Here is a 22,128-nt window from a genome sequence, read left to right on the forward strand (position 1 = left end):
GTACACACCATAAATAAATAAATGATCATAGATAAACAGATAAAAATATTTAATAATCTTTCAATTATATCACACTTGAAAAGACAACGAAGAACATCTATACGGAAAATGCTAGCTAAACACACACACACACATACATGTGCATGATTGAATCTATAAACGTAAGGATAGCACAAAATATCGATATTTTCATGAAATATTACGAGCAACTTACGAGTACTACTCCTAGATCGAATTTCATCTGGATCATCTGAACTGGGATTTCGTAGTTTACGATCCAATAAGAGAAAATAAATAACTTTCTCAGTATTATGTCTATTTTAATTGGTAGAAAAAAAAGAATAAATTAAATGAGTAAATAAATTCAGGAATAAAACAAGGTTTTGAATCTTTATCTCTGAGGTTCAAAACTGACTTTATCTTCTTTCGTTTGGATACTAAGAATAATTTTTTTTACAAAACTATTTGGTTCAAAACCCAGTAAACACGAATCTGTATTTCGTTAATGAATTATACTAAATTTTAAAAAAGGTCATCATGTTAAAATTGATTTGAATAGTGTATAGAAATCGAATTTTATTGTCATATATTGTAGACTTGTCAAGGTAATTTGAATACTATCACATTTCTTTATATTTTATCAATTATGAAATACTTTTCAGCACATATATGTATCATATGAGACGGTGTCATCGTCTATTTATATATATAGTAATCATGTACGGTCAAATCCTATATACTTACACAACCTACGTACATCATTACCTTAACATATAATATGGAATAGGGAAATATATTCTTACTGAAGTTTTCATAAATGTTGATGACATCCAACGTAATCAGCATGATATATATATATATATATATATATGATTTATTGCAGTCAGTTGTTAAATTCATCATATTTTTTTTAAAAACTGATATTTACATATATAATGTTGTATGAGCTGTCACTATCCTAATTCAATTTTATTAGTATTTAAATTTTTTTGAATATGAAAATCCTTCATTGAAGTGGTATGTAATCATGTTCCACTATTGACTGAAGTAAATAAGAAGCAATCGATTTTTTAAAAAGAGATGATAACGGATTCTTTCAAGACTTATTAACACAAAAGAAAAAAAAGGGGCTTTTTCTTATTTTAGTTTCTATACACACGATACAATTATTTGCACAACTAAAGTAACGTTAAATCTTTAATAGATTATGAAATCTGTTTAATGAATATACACTGAAATTATTACGCACTTTTACACTTAAAATAGAAATGATTCTCCTAATATTCATCAGGTAACTAATTCAATAGTTATTACACCAAAGTCTCCTGAAACACTATTTCGTAGTTTGTTAAAAAAAAATTGTTACTGGTGATTGAACAGTTATCAGCTAAATTGAAATAACTTGTATTTTCAATTTAATTTCCTTTCGAGTTGTCAGTCGAAGTGTCATAATCACATATTCTGTTTTATGGAAGTTTTGAAAAGCCTAAGTATTTGCTTGATTACAAGTTATATTGTGGATGGATACACTAATAACACTATTTTAATTGGTGGTTTAATATTGAAAATATTTATGTTGACTAATGTACATTTAAGTAAGAACAATATTGTAAAACTACAATCACTACATCCTGAATAAAATAACAAATAGAATATACCTATGTAAATTAGTTTTAAGTAATTGATTGATGAGAATAATCAATTTCAATTTGAGTTTTTAATGTACTCAAACCAGAAAATAATCATAGTTGATCATCCATTCTTAGTTTCTTTGGATACGATGGAAATTCATTTGTTTTTTGATAATTTTTATTTACTTTTCCCAAAATGTATAGTTTCACTATATTTAATTGACGATTTTCTAAATATTGCGTAACAGATTCATGTATATGGAAAATATTACTATTGACTTCAAAAGTTTCGGAAGGTGATACGTCTATGACCACTTTTGAGTAAAGTGATTTCAAACAGAAAGTATAGTACAAGTATATAAAAAGCTAGGAATTATGAGCTCTAGTCAGCAAAGACCTCTTAACCATTTTCATATGACGAAAATGTTTTCACGAAAGCATGCGGGGTAGTGCGTTCGTTCAGTATTCACACTGGTGGTATGTATACAGAAATTGTAACTGGAAAACAAAAGGCTTTAAATTTTAATTTATAGGCGGGAATTAATCGCAAAATCTTTAAGCAAAAAACGACAAGTAGGCTTTGTTCAATTAAAGGCACTGTTTCGATAAATTGTACATAAGAAATGTGGTTCAAAAGATATGATGAGTATTCTTAGAAAACTATCTAATTTTGAAATGATTAGCATATACAAGTGATGACAATCTAACTTTAAGTATACGAGTAACTGAAGGCTACATGGAATGAAGAAAGTTCCTTACAAGACATATTAAACTTCGACAGTGATTCAATGGATTCCAGACTATTGTTTACACTAGAATCTATTAAATAGCACTTTACTTTCGATCGTTACACACTTCAGCACAATAAACAACACAACTACTATGTCAGAGTTCACACTTGCGCCTAAAGTTTAACTTTTTCAGATATAAAGGACGGGAAGTCAGCCATAATATCTCTTCACTGAATAATGTAAATATTCTTGAGTTATGTCATAAAAACATCGAAAGTATTGACTATTGATTGTTTACCAAAAGGCTAGTAACACATCATTTGATTTGAAGCAGAAATGGCTGGTGGATAGCAGTGAGATTCAGGATAGGTATTTCATCTGACTCGGGACTCGTCAACTGGGAAAATCCAAATAGCCTAGTTAAATACTATTTAATTTTACTTCATCACCTTAAGAAATAATAACTTCGGAAATTTCAATAATATATCGAATGCCAAACTGATCATAAGAATAATAATATTAGTACACTGGTCAAAAATGTATGCAATTTCATCAATCATTCAACTTCAAAATTCTATTCTTATTAAGTAATTTCCATTAACAAGGAAGTAAGGAGAATAAATTTTCTCTGTAGGGTTTTCTTAACAAAAATATAAGCAAACATAACAATTATACTTTCTTTTCCCATGTCTAAACTAAATAAACCATACTACTTTAGTAAATACAGTGGTCACAATACTGTGGAACACAATTGTTTTTTACAAATATGAACCAATCATAAACAAAGTCATTTTTAACGTCTATCATCGAATATGTATGTTTCAATCAGAAAAACTTCCTATATATATCAGTCATTATTATTAATAATTTATTTATCTTATCGTTGTTTCAATGTCCACCATTTCTTACAACTAGATCTAGACATAATGAAACGAAGTTTAACCGTTTTTCAAATATGGAAAACTTCATTTGAATTAATTTAATTAAAAGATTGGAATAAGACAAAAGTACTTTTTCCTCGAAAATGTACAGACATATATTTATTTTATGAGAAAGTGTACAAGACATCTACTCCTTTTCAACTACTCAAAATAGTTTGCCAAAATTTTTCATTTTTTGTGATAAATGATTGAATAATAAATCAAAAATTTTCGTTCTACTTAGTGATTTATCAAGCTTTCATGTCTTGTTGAAAGATAATTAACTTAATGTGGATTGAATAGTTGTTGTTGATTGTTTAATACGCTAACCTATGATTATTGATTAGATTTAAAAAGGAACTATGAAATAAGATGGAAATTGTTACAGGTGTTACAGTTCCGTAGCAAAAACAAACAAAACAGATTTTTCTGAAGTATAAAGTTATATTTTGTATGACCAGTATAAATGCGCTACCTACCACCTTCGAGGTATTAGGTATTTAATGTTGACCCTATTGATTGAAAAAGATAGACTACAACAATTACGGATAAGAAAAATAATTATGGTGTATAACAAAACATTGAATATCCCAATTACAAGACATATATATATATATATATAATAATTCTCAGTGAATTGATTATTCATTTTCATAATTTTTTATTTAACAATAAGAATATAAACCATCAGATTTGTAGCCTAAAAGGATGATTTAGATGGAGTTTTGCTCTCTGAGCTGTTGTTCTTTTGAACAATGAAAGCTACACGACCAAATCATCCAGCTCACAGAACAAAACTCCAATTGGCATATATGTATTATATTACGATGTGTCCGACCATGGTACTATCACAGTACACAATTCTCTCATATATAAGCCCAAGCCAGATACTTGAGTGAACAGACTTAGAGTGAAAAAGAAGCTTTAATGGATAAACCGGATAGAAGGATATATATAAATAAATAGATTCCTTAGGAATTGAAGCCACGTATCCAACCAATGGGGTGTGTCTTGTTTCTTAGAATCTTGGCCAATAGTGTGCAATAGTTACTTGACTGGAGTCCGATAAGCAGACTGCATCAACATGTGCATTAGTTGAATACAGTGAGATAAAATTATCAAGATTTGTTAGGGTAGGAAAATTAGTAACACTATTGTTCGAAGTTGAAAATATTAAGCATGGACAGTATGATTCCAGAAGGCAGAATAAATTTGCGGAATAAAAGGTATAGAATAATTCTAGAACCCAAAATTCATTGGAAAACGAAGAGATAATCCATCTGCATCATTATGAACGATTCTGAATCATGTTACTCAATATCTTAAAATATTGATTACGGTAATCACGGAGACCGAAACTAAGTCACTGGAATCTACCTACACGTTAGCAAGTGAGCAAGGAGTTAAGAATAATTCTGAACAAATCATCATTACTATATAATCCTGAATTAAAGAATCCATATATATTCATTTTTGTATTGGTTATTTGAATCTTTCCAGTGATGTTCGAGACTGCAATTGATCAGTCTCTTATTGGTATATGTGCATCCTGTAAAGATTGCCGCGATATTGAGTCAAGTCACAAGCATTATAAGGCAGAGATGGACAGCAATCTGCATTGGATGCACGTATGTCAATAAGGGAATAATCAGCTTCGGTCCTAATCATCAGTGGAAAGATTCAAACAACTAGTACAAAAATGAATAAATCTTCACCTCATTGCACGAGTTAGTGAATATCTGGACACAGTAGCTAAGTGAATAACGCGATGGCGTTTCAAGCTAACGGTACTGGGTTAGAGTCCCGGAGTGAACAGCAACTCTGGTACATCTAGCTGACGAGTCCCAGATAGGATGGAACGCGCGTCTTAGATTCCACTGCCAGCCACCATCCGTCTCTGCTTATAATCCATATAAACATGTTGTTATGCAAAAAGCATACATTAAAGATAAGGAAAAAGAAAACAAGAGCATTATTTTCGAACTTACACTGGAGATAATAATTCTTCGACTAGTCTTTCTTGATCGCGAAAACATTGTAAAGAAGTCATTGTAGAAAATATGTCAGGATCTATATCCGCACGTGTAGGAATAATAGCAGTTTGCACAGCTTGAGTCATAGGCAGCTCCAAAGGTAAAGGTGTATTTTGGTCACTGAAGGTGAACGAGGAAGTAATATAATAATATCAATAATATTAATAACAATAATAGTAATAATAATGGCGAACTCAGAAAGAATAACGAGTACAAAATTGAATAAGGTTATTATTTAATAACATCCCGAAAAATTTATTTGTCTTATTGGCTTTTACCTAACGTTTAAGCTTTTCCACTTTCTTATATCTATTTAATAGGGATACGTACTAAATAGTAAAATGTTGAGATGATATGGAATTATTGTTAACTCTAAGAGAATTTAGATAGGAGAATAAAAGTATAGTTGACCAACGATAAGAATTAAAAAGAAAATAACCATAAGATAACTAATAGTTATATTGTTTCATACACATAGTTCTTTTTATTATCTTAAAGAGAACAAGAACAAAGATTGGTGCAGAACAATATGAATTCATTTTATTTCGTTAGGTTCTCATCAGCTGACTGATTTCAATTCACATATTTATTACCAATAATCAATTTTCAGTTGCTTCATCACACACTATTTCAATGTTCTGGAACTATCCCTCCCAAACTTTATTTATCCGAAACAAAATTTTTATGACCTCTATTGAAATCTTCACTACGTCATGAAACACATATTCATCTTTAATCAATATCGTATTTATAAGTATGTCAATATCTGTAATAACATTGATTTTAAAATATTATAGGTTGTAAGCATCTGATGAGAACTTAATTAAATAAAATGAATTTATATTATTCTGCAACAATCGTTGTTCTTGCTCTCTTCAAGTTATGTTGTTGTTGAATAGTGAGCTGAAAAGACATCATAGTACCATAGTACCATAGTATCATAGTACACCATGTACCTATTTATATTCGATAATTTTGATGTTTGATTATAATTCCTTGAAAAAGCTTGGACCAGATTGCCAGGCGAAACGTTGGATTTACTACAAATTCATTCGCTGAGATTTTACAAATATATATTATTCCTATTTAATGTTTTACATTAACTCGGCGCTCAAATACTGTGAAACTATTCGCTCTAATTTAGACGAGAGTTCTTATATAGACATCATAGTTGTTCAGTTTTTAGTGGGGATCGATAAAGAATGAAGAGTAAACGTTAACCTGAATGATATAACTTTATAGTGAACTGTGCTTCTAATATTGGGTGATTGGAAAAAATCATTCGGAAATCCTGAACAAATATTTCACGCTAATCAATATTGTATAGCAAGAGGTGTTTACAGTTTTGATTTACACCATGACGAAAAATCACTTTGATTAATGACTAGACTATAAGATTAATAAAGTCTGATCAGCAGTTATACCGATTCAGTGATTTCTATCCAATGATCGGCTAGTCATTCAGTGTTATAGGAAGTAAATCATGGTCTAGATAGCTACAAGAGGACATCTTCGACTTGACATGGATTTGATATAGACTTGAATGAATGAAGAACATATATTTCCTCAAGAGTCTAGATACTCCACTTGCTAACGAGTTAAGTCTAGTATTAAAACTAGGTCCTACGAATATTTAAAAAAAAACACACAAAACAATGTGATAATCGTACTCAGTGATCAACCAGAAAAGTTTATAAACAGAAACAAATCTTAAAAATTTAGCTTTTAGCAAAAAAGAGTGACGTAATGCTATTATTATAAATAAATGTTAATATTAGTAAATAACAATACAAATCTAACATCAGTGAAAATGTAATAATTGGAAATTAATGGCAGGATTCCATCATAGATCACAATCTTTGTAACGAGACTGTAAACAAGTGAAAATTATATGTCATTAGGTGATGAGTGTTTTTTTTTTAAATTTTCACATAAGCTGTAATGCATAGTATATTCACAGGTATGTAATATATCGAATTCAAATATAAAATTATAAAGTTTTTGGCAAAAAAAGAACAACCGAGAAATCGACTATGAATTTACATCATTAAACAAGACAGTATAAAATTGTACAGAAAACGGACATTCTAAGTGATTTGTATGAATGTTCAGTATCGGTTGTGAATAGATTATTTCAATGTATTTATAATTATTGTGGATAGAGATCTGAAGTCGAAGCTATCATTATTTGTGTGAATCACAAAATACATTAAATTTTCATGACTGATTCTCATTTTTAGTAAACTTTGGAATGGTGATGAAGAGTGAAATCCAGAAGGCGTATTTCGTCCTATTTGAGAAATATCAACTGGAATATTTGCATTTCAATGTTACTGTTCGCACTTAGACTTGATTTCAGTAACTACGGTTTTAAAAGTCATCATGTCATACACAAGTTAAACTATTCAATGACTGAAGCCATCAAATTTTCAAATAGGTATAATATTTACAACTAGTTGTAGGAATTTGTGCAATCAGTCCTGAGTATTAAGAACGGGAAAATAAGTCCTATAGGAATAAGCAAAAAATGGGTCAACCTTATTTTTTTGAAGTAACCTACACGAATATAAGCCTCGATTGAACTGTTATTACTGTAACATTGAGAATTAAGAAAACAAATGGATGATAACACATTGAATTTCAAAGAGAACCGAAACTAAAACATCTGAACACAATAGTTGGTTTATAATGGTTGTTTTGTTTACAGAAATGTAATGCTTTTCAGTTGACTAAAGAAAATGAAGAAAGACATTGAAATTAGGAAAATTAAGTCAGCTCATGCTGAGAATAAAGGGTAGATCGTCTTTCTCGATTATATATATATATATATATATACTTCGGACAGTTTACATGTTTTTAATAATGTTGTCGACAGTATGAAACTTTGAAAAACAGCTGTTAAAAGAGAAAACAGTCAATGACTTTCATGATAAACAGATATACATAATTTACTTTTTCAAAACATATTTCATGTGAATCAAAGAGAGAAGTAGGATGGACATGTAAAGAAAAAAAAATCTTAAAAAACCTTTTTTAAAAGAAAAATAACACCACACGTAATGTTAGTCACCAGTTAGAGGACAGTTGTTTCTGATTTATACCGGTAGCTGACCAAGTTGTATTCGAAAACAAAACTATCCAAGAGATATTTAGGGGAAAAGTTATTAGAATCAATAGTTATTCAATATAAAAGTTTCACTCATCAAAATCAGACACAACAGTTTACATAGTAAATTTCGTATTGAATACTTTTAAAAATAGTACTCATTTACTCTTTTGAATACGTACGTGTGTTACTTAGACTTGAAAAATCGTCAGCCACTCAAAACTGTTGCTTAGACGTTTGTTCTTCTAATACGAATTGAAAAACATTACCGTTAATTGTGATCACTAGTAAACATTCGGTTAGTTATGAAACACAAATTGGAGATATAATAATCTAATGTTGATATGTAGATAATTTTGCATGAAAATCCAGTTAGTTATTTGTAGATAGATATAGATCTTAAGAATAACAATTATGACTTACTGACTATCTCAATTAATCCTATTATTTACAATGTTGAATAAATCAAAATTCAAATCAAGATCTATAATTTATGAGACAAAAAAAAACTAATCGTATATTAAATCCAGATACAGTGAATAAATCGTGGAGATACTTAACATTTAAAAATCAGCCTTGTACAGTAGTTCAATCAAGAGTACAGTACAGTTTTAAACTTAAAACAATCTTTTGATGAATTAAATTATTTGGATGAGGTTATTTCCATTTTTATTAACAATTTTAAGAACTAACAACGAATTTACACATTCAGATGAAATTTGTATTATATGGTTGAGATCATGAGTCAATTCAAGCTAGACCACCATGGAAAACCTAAAAGCACTGGATGGCCGTTTCGTCCTATTGTTGGACTCTTCGGCAGTGCTCATCCACGATCCTGCCTCGCGAGATTCGGACTCAGGGCCTATCAGTCTCGCGCGCTATCGTAGATGCGCATTGCTGAAGAGTCCCATAATAAGACGATACGGCCGTCCAGTGCTTCCAGGTTTTCCATAGTGGCCTAGCTTCAATTGACTCATGCTTTCAACTATATAAAGTACTAAAGTCTCTACGAAACCCCCCGTTCTGAAATTTATATTGATTGAATGGTTTCTAGATGATTAACAGTTATGAGTTTAATTTAGGGTAGTTATAACATCAATGACTATGAAGTGAGTTCCAGTTTCAAATGAAACACAAGTGTCCAAATACCATAAGAAGCAACAGGTTAAATTATCGGACTAGTTAGTAAAAGATTTGAATTATGATTGGGGATATAAATTAAACAAGATAGCAGGAATATTGAGAGAAATAGAGAATTCCTGTAATAATGCAGCTAAGAATTATTAAATCAAAAATTTAAAAAAGTGAAAAATAAGGTGTATGAATGAATTGACTGTTCTTTTAATTTTTTTAAATTTTTTTCATAGTTGAAAGCGTGAGTCAATTGAAGCTAGACCGCCAGGGAAAACCTGGAAGCATTGGACGGCCGTTTCGTCCTATTGTGGGACAATTAATAACGTTGACCGAAATTCAGGAATATCTAATTGAACAAATACAAAACAATGATTTTATATTTCTAGTCAAGACTGTGAACTAAATTCAGCTAAATAAATATTGTAAACCAAAGAACATTATACAGATATTTAGTGCTTATATGACGGTGGGTGACAGTTGTGTGTGATTAAGAAATAAATGGAGATCATTTTCACTTTTTAAGAATATTGAGCATGGCTCATTTCTGAAGAGTATTATCCTATAATCATTCAGTCTTCCCGGTCTAGTTAAATTTAGTGCACGAATTGAGAAAACTTCACAAACTTCTCGTGCTAATAATCTTAGACTAAATTATGAAACACCTTAAAATTTAATCAGAATTTGATAGACATAAAAACTGAAGTGTTCATCTACAAATGTTTATCTTACATCATAGTCCTGTTACCAACCTTTTTGAAGATTACGGTGATGGAGGATAGTTTAAGCAAGTTACTGGGTTTAAAGTTCACAGAATATCACTATGTATTTTACTTATCTTACTATGAACAACATTATTTGGGACTGCATATACTTTTCTGATAAATTGAACTAGTCAACAGAAACGATATGTACTCATTTTAAAATAGAAAAGCATGCAAATATGCTTGAACAAATACTGAGATAAAAGTAGTAGTAAGATAATATTCACGTACAGTTTTTAGGATCATCAGACCAGAAATATTCTTTTCAATTAATGTTACTTTATGTCTAATTTGTTCTTTTCATCTTCATGATATTTGAATGCTTATACCAAACGCTTATAGAGGTTTTATTAGGTGTTTAGAATTTTCTTCTGTCAATTTATAACATAAGGGAAAGTTGTTACTAAGCATATATATAATGCTTTATTATCATTAGTTTGTACGTATAAACACAAGACTTACTGATAGATCATTTTTATATCAGAGATTGTTTCCTATCTAAAGATGTAATTAATAGTTGGTCTGAAGTGATAATGATTACACGTAAATTGAATGATTGCAAGGGAAAGTAAACTGAAATAGATTACCACAAAGAATATGAATATTTTCTAGTCTGGTTTTTTAAATATGTTGTCAAAATGGAAGACATACTTCACGTTAAAAGATTGCTTTTAATAAAGATTTATTTTTCTAGAGGATTAAGAATCAGTAGATAATTGATCTTTCGACTTAATTTTAATTCAGGATGATGTAAAGGTACTAACTTTTTTCTAGCTATTGTAGTTGGATCAGGTTCCTCACATGTCACATATCGGATAGAGTTAATTTGATAATTCTCGTGTTTTTGATCATCCGTCCTTACCATTAAATCGGTATTTATTGCTGAAAATGCAGATATAATTTTGAATTCTTCAAATTTGTTTATCTCTGTATCATGTGGTAACTATTGACACCAGCAAGATATCGTATTGAATCAAATGAAATTCCATTCTCTAGTTTACATTATGGACTAGTCGTAGCTAGACGCTTAATGAAGACAAGGCAACACTATTCCTAGTACAAGGCTACTGAGCAATGGGCATCCTCGGATTCACTAGGAATCGAACCCAAGATAATATTAAATGTGGTTTTCGACAATCATTGATAACGATTGTAAACTATTACTATCCATTGTGTTTTCTCCCCAGAATTTCAGGAACTCCAACCAAAAGTTAGTCACTAGTTTGAACATGATTGTTAGTAGTATAAACGTTTGAAAGAATCGTTAAATTTTCAGACCTTACATTACAGTCACTGATGTGGTCATGGATGTGCACTGCTAAGGAGTCTTATGATAAGAAGTAATAGCTGTCGAGTGCTTTCCGGTTTTTAATAGCTGTCTAACTGAGATTAGTCTGTGATGAAAAATATGAAAATTTCTACAACTCGCCCACAACTAACATTCTCTTTTGTTTAGCGATTTTAAATATTTAGGAGACAAAGAAAAAGAAAACTAGAAATGAAAGAGAGAACAAAGTGCTGTATGTGTAAATAAAAAAGGTGAAAAATTGAAGGTTTTTAAGGAAAACTAATCGGGCATCTTCATAGAAAAATTGCTTTTCTGGATAAATGAACTGAGGCTTATGAAAAGTCGAGGTAGCACACAATAGAACAACTAAGCCCCCAAATGCCCTGGTACAGCCGAAATTAGGTAGAGTATGCTCTCCCTCTCAAAATGCTCTCACACGGTAACGTGTATACAGCTTCTGCCAGGGAAGTCCTACTCACTGCCCTCCCGTGGAATTACTCTTGTTTACAAAATTGAGAAGACGGAAAGCGAATGTCCGGCGCTTTAACCAGGTCGGTGGACACGGGAAGTTCACCAAGAAGAGTTTGAAAACCCTCATTCCAAACCAATGATGCATATGGGATCCAGTATCCTGAGGGAACAAATAGTGTATGAATCAATCGTCGGTCACCGGCAACCATGGGACTGTATCTCCTCAAGATGCTCCACCGCCTTGTGGATCAGACCTTTAGATCAAAAGCTCCGGGTGTGGCCTCTAAGAAAACCACCTGTTTCAGTTTGAGCACCTGGGTAGTATCACAGCCCTCACTCAAATCAAATGAGATTTGTGCGGCGCATATGTATCTGGTGCTTCCTTGTACCAATATTTATGTGTTTAAATAAATAAATAAATAAAAGCATAAGACTTAGGAATTCATGAATAACAGAAATACCATATCATGAAGTGCACTCGCTAGGCACATGGTGGATATTTCTGAAATAGCTGTCAGAATAAGACACACGATGAATAAAAAAACTTTAGCTTTGAAGCGACAAATTCTGTCAAACAGAAAGAAAGTAATTATTGTCTCGTAGAAATGACTGCTTTGATGTAATTTCGCTTTGTCATGGTACATTTTAACGATTCACCGATTTTTTTTATACACCGGGTTAACTTAAACTCAAGTATTTTGTTTCCATGTGTAACACATTCGTCTTTATCAGTTTTATTTAATGCTACACCTTTCTTACCACATAGAGATAATTTTCCCTCTACATAAATGTGACCTGATTTGAACTGCATTAAATTACTTTATTTTTCATGTCTTGTGCATCAATGCTGTTATCCATCTCAACTTCATCAGATGATGGATTTATTTTATTTATGATCCAAATAAAATGATCAAATTAAGTTAGTTGTATAAAACTCCAAATTAATTGTATATTGAACAAATCAACTTAAAATTCTATGATTAATTGATTAACCATGTTATCACCATGTTGTGATAATAACCAAAGTTTATTTTGGAAAGTAATCATTTCACTGATAAATTGTAAGGATTTACCTTAATATTATATACTATTAAAATGACAAGATTTATTGATGTATTAGCAAAGCTAATATTCGTATTTAAAACTCGTAGTCAATGTCGATGTTAAATGGACAAATATTGATCAAATTTAGTAAGATTATTAAGAAAATATTTGTTATCAAAAGGGGTTTGGTGGAGATTCTAGTAATTTTATAGAGTTGAGGTCATGAGTCAATTGAAGCTAGACCACCATGGAAAACCTGGAAGCACTGCTTGACAGTCGTTTCGTCCTATTGTGGGACTACTCAGCAGTGCGCATCCACGATCCCACCTTGCGAGATTCGAACCCGGGACCAATCAGTCCCGCACGCGAGCGCTTAACTTACTGAGTTCTAGTGAGAAGCAGTAGCCAGTGGAGTTCAAACAGGTTTATTGTGAGATAGTAACTCACTGAAGACATTGGTGAATGGTTGCCCAATTTCGTGGATTGGTTGAAGTTAGACATTAACGCCGTTGGATACCGGCTCAGTGGTCTATCGGTTAAATGCTATGGCGCGAGACTGGTAGGTCCTGGGTTCGAATCTCGTGGGGCGGGATCGTGGATGCGCACTGCTGAGGAGTCCCATAATAGGACGAAACGGCCGTCAAGCAGTGCTTCCAGTTTTTCCATGGTGATCTAGCTTCAATTTGCTCATGATCTCAACTCGATAAAAAAATATTTGTTCTCATAAGCTATTTTCTAGTCCATCAACATATATTAGCGTTTATTTTTCAAGAAATTTTCACTATGAACTATAATAGCATCCATAACTAATGAAAGATACAAAATATTGATCAATTACAATCAGTAGTTTTGCACAAATATGAGTTACCTCTAATTATTAAATATGATACGAACAAAGAGATGAAAATATAAGTAGCTAAAGTAATAATAGTGTTCATGATGATAATGAAGACTGGACATTGACAGTATAGTTCAATAAAATGTGTGTATGAAGGAATACTGATGTTAAAAATTTTAAGGAATATAAGATCTCCAGTAAATGACTGCTTTTCAATTGCACGAACTTGAACCAGATGGTTTAGACAATACGGCTAAGTCCAATAGTCAACGATTACATAAACTGATAACAAATCTTAGTTTAAACCAACATCTGTTATTAGTGAGATCTTGGAGAAAGCTCAAGATTTTTAGATTCACCAAGTACAACACGTAAATTACTAGGATCTATTCATCAGGGCAGTAACGAGTGAAAACTGTTGAGAAGTCTCAAACAAGGATGAAACAATTAAAGCGTTTTCTAGTTTGAGTAGTCTGATCTACATTTTATGCAGACTAGGTAAATGGTTACATACACAAATTCAATTGATCAATACTAAGATATTTTGTTAAAAATCAGTTAACTGAAACCATTATATCTTCTGTCAAAAAAATATAAACAAAGGAATGTCTATATTGATCACATATGACCGAGTAATGATTTATATGTCAAAATTATTTTATGCCAAAAGACATTATTTTTTTCCACTGATAGAACGAAAATCGTAAAATTTAATCAAAGTTGACTTAACTGTTCAAAACAGCATTTGAAGATAATATTAACCAACTACAGTTGAACATATTACACTCAAATGATTGAAAAAGATTCATAACATAAAAGACTTAGGGGTGCTCACTTCATTTTATTCAGTAAGCTTACTTTATAACTCTTAAGTTAAAAGTTAAACAAGTTTTTTTATACACCACAGTTTAAATATATCATCGAAAATTTAACCGAGAATCAACCAATTTCATTAAAATCATGAACTGATCTAAGTTAGACCGCCATTGAAAATCAGAAAGCACTGAATGACTGTTTAGTCCTAGTATGGAGCTACTCAACAGTGAACACCTACGAACATCTGTACTAGAAACTTTGGTCTCGTGAGAACGCTTAACCTCTAGACTATTGAGTGGGGATCCAATGGTGATAATGTCTAACGTCAATCAATCCACATTGTTGCGTGACCATTTTCCATTGTCTTTGGTGAGTAACTGCCACACACACACGATACGGCTGAGCTTCACTGTTTACGACTCTTTACTAGAAGTCCAGGACTTTCCTCTCGAAGGCAGTCACTAGTGAGCACATGATAACTGTCAGCAAGGGGTTGTGGGAATTGATAAATTTTATTGAAATCAACGACACTTAACAATCTTCATAGCCCCTTACTGAAAATCCACTAATTCCCTACTTTAGTGTCCGAGTTTGTATCTTCAGTTATGTGCTGGTTTATGCAACATTCAAGTTACATCAATTTAGTCAGAGATTTGTTCTTGTTCTTACTGATGAGAACATTATGGCTATTAGACAAATTTCATAGATAAACAAAATACAAGGATCTTATGCTAAAAATTTCAAATCTAAGTAAGTGGGGGTTTATAAAGTCTCATAGAAAAAAAATCCCATCAACATCCTAAATTTCAGTGTAATTTTCTAGAATATAAATAAACATAATAAAGTACAGGATTCACCTGAAACCAATAATACATACTTATAATGCAAACAAACAAAAATCCATAACCTTTATAATATTGTGGCTAATGGGATAGAAAAAGTATATGATGTGTAAGATATCATATTTATCTTTACTCACTAAACTACATACATTACTAACCAGTCACCATAGTATTATCATAATTAAGGCCAGTTCATCAATTAACGATTTCATATATTCAAATACAAGCAACTGAGTTTTTCGTATTATTCATATAAGCATATGTATATGTAGGTAGATAGATAAATAGGTCTATTACTCTTACAGTATTCTACCATTTTCCTAGTTCAACCATTCCTCTTAGTTTTTTTTCTAACTTTTTTCATGACTACTGATAATATATTGATTTACAATATTTCTAGTTTCTATATATACAGTTTGATGTTATCTAACCGTCTCTGACATGTGGTTTTGTACATTTTTTTGTAGAGCTGATATCAATCTACGCCATAATCTATACTTTGCTTTGTATTTATCTGAATAAAGTAGAAAAACTAGTAATAAGTATTGACGTTTTATTCTTACTTGTTGATATGATTCAATCAAAAGAGGAAATGTATTAGTTCCAGTTAAAACTTCATATCTTTTATTCGTTACATACAAGAAGTAATACATTTAAATGATCGGTTTTTAGTAACAAAAATAATCTTAAATCTGTGATATCTCAATGTGGAGCGTATTGTAAGTCGCTCCATCAGAGAATAAAGCAAGAAACGAGTTGAATTAACTCACAAAATAGAATATTTTTAGTTCAATTGAAATAATGTCATGTCATGTCACTTCAACTAAACATGATTATTTGTGAAACATACTTGTGTGTACTTCTGTGTATTTTAATGAATATGGAAAACTAAGCAATTTGTAATGTGGTGCAGATGAGTTCAATTCATGTATCAATGTTATGACATGTGAACATATGCCATAAGAGACTGACCATTCTCAATCAAAAACATGAAAATTTACACACTTACAAATGAAACACAGTTAAATATGGTTGTCTTGGATAAAATGATCCCGGTTAGATGAATGGTAAAGGCTTCTTTTCTACTGAGAACAGCAGGTAATAGCAATTTATGAAAAGTTTAAGTCATTCATGTTTCTTCACAGTTAAGAAAACCTTTGAATGATACTGATATTATTATCGACCTAGTGATTATTGAGTATAGAATGTACCGTTATTGTTGATTCGATTTGAAAATTCTTTTGTTCTACGGGACTACTAGTGTTGATGGCAAAAATTTTTTTCTATTAAGTTGTATTTGTCAGCTTTTAAGTATTTATGGAGGTCAAATCACAATACTTTATGTGAATCAAATATAGTTCAATAAACAATTAAAAATAAAGTAACATATATTATTAGTGGTAGTATTAATAAATTGAGTAAAAATAACTCACCCAATGACCCACTTATGTTCCAGCACCTCCTTCAACTATTAAAAAAAGAAATCAGAAAAAGACAAAAAGCATTTTGATCAGAAAAGTTTTAAGTAAAAACTTGAGAAGGAATTGAAGCACCTTGTAGATTAAGAACTTATATACACACATCTCAATGTATATTAAAAGCCTCATTCGTTTGCATGATGTGACATAATGTAAGTTCAAATTTCGAAAAGGTAACGAGATTGACATTTAGAGTTTTTTTGTCATCTAGCAAAAAGTTTCAAGGAAATAAACAAACTTTCATTGTATCTTAAAAACTACATCCCCAATCCTATAAATAAATCTGATTCTAGTGATGTCGAAAGTTTGTTGTTTCATCATGACTAAATATTTTCAATTCGAGTTTAATGAGCGATTAACACTTGATTACACCATGTCACTTTTTTTTCTATTAATCAACTAGCTTTTAGCTAATATTTAATCAGACATTAAAGTGTGTTTATAGCACTAGATAAATAAAATAGAAATCTATCTGGGGAATTTAAAATCTTCGAAAAAATACTGTACATATTCCTGTGATAGGTCATGAATTCATGAACAAAGTACACACAAATAAAGATGGTCATCTCACTTAAAGAACCATTGTATCAGCCCATAGTTTGAAACTTCTGAAAAGTATTTACATAGAACTGCAAAACATTTCTCACAAATGACTTTAATTTCGTGATCATCACAATGCCACTTATTCACTCAGTCGAAACTCACTATTCCATTTATTTTAACCTATGTCAAATAACAGGATTGCAATAATATTACAATTCAATAAATGTGATTAGCTTCAGCCGTACCTCCAATTATCTAAATGAAAATTGTTCAATCATTTTAGATTTACTAAAATGAAGTCCACCATAGTAAAGATTATCACTAACTTCCATAAACTTAACACCCATGATAACCACTTTAACATGGCAGTGTTTTGATTTATAACTTCCCGATAAGATTAATAACAATGAACGATATTTTTCATTATGGATTAAAACAGTGACTAAAACATACAATTATGTATGAAATAAAGTATGAATGTACATTGCTCATTTTGAAACTCAAATCAACACAATTGGCACGATTTATATAACAAATGCAATTGTCAACTATTTTTTAAAATGGCCGCATTTTACCTTTGGTTGTACGAGCTTTTTATTATTTAATTTTGATTTTACTATACTACTCAAAACTTTATTGATTAAACTGTTCATCATATGCTGTGAAGATTAATTCATGAAATCAAAAAGAAAAAACTCTTAATCTATTCATTCTATAAAACCTTTTGTAAGTTCAATTCCTAAAATGTGACTTTACAAACAATAGTTGAAAAGAATCCTCAAAATAAAAATTTCTTCAAGAAAGAGAAGTATTACCAAACAACAGAAGATGCAAACAATTAATGTATGGACTCGCTGTAAAGGGCACTATTTAACCGAAATGAAAACGCTAAATCAATGATAAAAAGTATGCAAAAAAATACAATCATGAGACTATAAAGATACGTCAAATTATGCGGCTACAGTCAATTATAGTGCAATGTATATTAAACTGTACTTGATCCCATTTATAATACATAAAGAATGAGAAAACAAAGAAAAAAGAAACTTTTAGGTAGATGAATAAGTAAAGAAGAGAGATAGGAAAACGGTTGCCATGACGAAACTGTTTTATTGTTGATTTCTGAAGTAACGAACAATAAATAACCCAACAGAAAACAATTAAGCTTAGTACAGCAAGGATTTTTAATGTAGATAAATGCTAAAGAAACTGGAATTTTCATTTTATTAATAAGGAGAAAAGAGGAAAGAATAAAGAGAAGTATTGGATTCATAAAATAGGGATGAAAGTAAGATAACAGTGGTACAGATGATGCGTAAATGACAAAACACAGTTTCCGAAATTGGCAGAAAAATTTCTCCAGAAGAGTAAACATGAAAAAAGATAGTTATATTTTTGTTTTTATTAGATACACTTGTAAGGTTCGAAGTAAATGGTATTATGATTCATTTATCTATTTTATATGTTTGGTGGAAAATTACAAGATTACTAAAAAAGGAACGGAAACAAAGCTGTATATTATACTGTATATTTTTAAGCTTCTGGATTAACTTTCTAGGATGAATTTAATTAGAACAATCTATAACCCCAACAGAGCATGAAAAATTAGTAACTTTCATCCTGTTTATTACAAACTAAACTGATGTGGTATTATAAAGGTTGAAATACGAGGCAAATAGAAGCAAAATGGATTTCCAACTGAGTTATTACACAAGTAATAACCTATCAGGTAATATTGATATTTAGTTTCAAGGAAAACATACGTCTAACTACGTACACAGTATTTAAAAGAAAAACGAACAAATATTTCATTCACTAACAAGAGAAAGATGAATACAGTATTCTGTGATTAGTTTACTTGTTAAAAACAAGTTTAAATCCATCAGTTTTTGAAATCATTGAATTAAATAAATTAACAGTTTTCATACACTTATATAATGAATAATCATGTTTTAACTAGTGGCTAACTGCGAGAGGTAAATCTCGGAGTCCAGGTGAAAAGCTGTGACCTGTAAAGTCCAAATTTATCGACAGTGGGGAAGTTACTCATCAATGGCAATGGATGATGGTCACGCTTTATTGAGAACTGACAAAAATTAGAAAATGCATATGATTGTATACTAATTCAGAGATATGAATGTTAAGAGCTGATTGGAAAGCCTAAAAATCTTGAGTTCGAACCCTGTTGAGGTGGTGGACGTACATTATTGAACAATCGTATACTAGGATGGAACGACTATTCAATGTTTTTTCCCATTAGCTGTTTAGCTAAAGTCAGTAGGTAATAACTTATTTAAACCTTCTATACTAAAAGTATATACGACATTTTAAATGACCATCTTCCATTTTCTTTAGGTAAACTTGATTAACAAATATCAATAGCAAAATTTGTCTCTTCATTCCCTTGTTAAATACAATCAACGGAATAAAAAGGAAGAAATAGTTTGCTTTGTTTTAGAAAACAAAATAGACAAGTATTAGAAAACTACACTACGCATTAATAAAGCCTCAAGCACGACTGAATAATATGCTAGTTAAAAGGAATAGTTCATTATAAGTATAAAAGTGAATAAGTATAAAAAATCTTACAATACAAAGTTTCATCTACCATAAAAGAGATTGATTTTTAAGAATACCTAGCTGTTTGGCAATGTTTAGAAGAATAATTCCTTGAAAAGAATAATTCAACTGTGAGTATCTCTATCTAAAGAATTTTTAGTTTTCCATACTTTAAATAATAAATTGCAAATGTGATATGATGTTTGTTCAATAAGACAAATATTCATGGTATTGGAGTACGACCCTGTTGAGACAGCTGTATATAGTTGTACACAGGCGATGGGAGATGGTCATATAGTATTGCGAACTGATTGAAGTTAGAAAGCAACATCATTTGATACTAGCTCATTTGTGGAGATTTTAGTATTTTATAGAGTTGAGATCATGAGTCAATTGAAGCTAGACTACCATGGAAAACCTGGAAGCACTGGACGGCCGTTTCGTCCTATTATGGGACTCCTCAGCAGTGCGCGTCCACGAACCCACTCATTTGATACTAGCTCAATGATCTAGAGGTTAAGCATTCTCGCTCAAGGCAGAAGGTCCATGGTTAGACTACCTATGAGGGGTCATGGATAAGCACTAATGATGAGCCACATACTAAAACAAAATAGATGCCTAGAGCTTTTTGGTTTTCCGATAGTTATTTGACTAAAGTCGGTCCTTTGTTTAGACTATGAAAATGGAGACATCATGGTCATTTGACGATACTTCGTATTTTATATAATTTTTGGTGACTAACTTAGATAGTTCGGTTCTCTCCATATGATATTATATTCACTTTAACATATTCCGTGATATTTCAAGCCAAAATTCATTTTATTTAGTTTAATCCATCCAAATTAGTGATTTCTTATTTCGACACTTAAACGTTACAACTCACAGATTGTGTACTTTTGTTTGATAAGCACAGCTGAACATTATTTAGATTTCTTGATAAAATAAAAGTAACCTATATAGTAAATGGTTGTTTCTATAATTCTGTAGAACAATTTTTTAAAGTTGACAACAAGAAGACTGACCAATATCCATTCATCACAAAATCAACAATTAAATAACTTTCATTATAGAATATAGGTAAAATAAGTAGTCAGTCACATATTTAACCAATAATCTCTAATCATCTCTCTCGCTCTCTCTTTAATAAACATTGAAGCTTAAGTAGTACACATCTATCAACTATATCATGCAATCATCCATTTAGTGATTGTATTTTCATCTCACCCTGTTGATTATGCAATGTACATTTATATATGATGATAAATTATCAGACCACAAAACTGTCAACATTAATTATTTCCTTAAATATATATGTGTATTCACACACACAGAGAAATATTAAATAAAAGTGGACAATGAAATTAAAAAAATTATAAAAATGTCAAATCATATTTCAACTTCATTTCAGAAAAAGAAAAAAAAGGGAAACATTCAGTTCATATAAATAGAAACTGTTTGTTCATTTTTACCATACAAAAAATAAAAAAAATAAAAAATCAACTACACTTACTGTAATACGTTTACGTGTATCCACTTCAATCATAGATCTTAATAATGACTGACAATCAGTTGAAACAAATGCTGGTATATGAAATACTCCTTTTTTAACCTTTTCTAATAAATTTCTTAAATTATCATCATCAAATGGTAATGCACCCTGGTGTGTGGAAGAAAAGAGGAAACGTAACATCAATAATTACAATAAGATATATAAAAAATAATAAATATGAGGTGAATGATAAAGGACAAATAAAGTAATTGTACTAGAAATTATGCGTGTATACACACACACACACATCCATACAAACAAACAATAAATGTGTTGATTTTCCTCTTATTTTGAAGTAAAAACAAACAAAGAACAAGTAATCGACCATACAAAAAGTCACGTACACAGTTTGGACAAAATAAATAAAGTTGATAGTTTTCC

At 30.8% G+C, this 22,128-nt stretch overlaps 1 protein-coding gene across 2 annotated transcripts in view; it reads right to left on the reverse strand.

The window, feature by feature from the left end:
• The window catches only part of Smp_134910.1 (serine/threonine kinase), a gene marked incomplete at both ends in the record, with an annotated part of 87,501 nt that overhangs the window by 37,201 nt on the left and 28,172 nt on the right, over positions 1-22,128 (reverse strand). For both annotated transcript variants that reach the window (XM_018799628.1, XM_018799629.1), the window contains 6 exons: positions 215-315; positions 5,271-5,435; positions 11,084-11,262; positions 16,182-16,239; positions 17,052-17,086; positions 21,709-21,855. In XM_018799628.1, coding sequence (XP_018651398.1) covers positions 215-315; positions 5,271-5,435; positions 11,084-11,262; positions 16,182-16,239; positions 17,052-17,086; positions 21,709-21,855 — 685 coding nt within the window. The remainder of the gene's footprint in view (positions 1-214; positions 316-5,270; positions 5,436-11,083; positions 11,263-16,181; positions 16,240-17,051; positions 17,087-21,708; positions 21,856-22,128) is intronic.

This window comes from Schistosoma mansoni, chromosome 3 (assembly GCF_000237925.1).
Source record: "Schistosoma mansoni strain Puerto Rico chromosome 3, complete genome".
Lineage (NCBI taxonomy): Eukaryota > Metazoa > Platyhelminthes > Trematoda > Strigeidida > Schistosomatidae > Schistosoma > Schistosoma mansoni.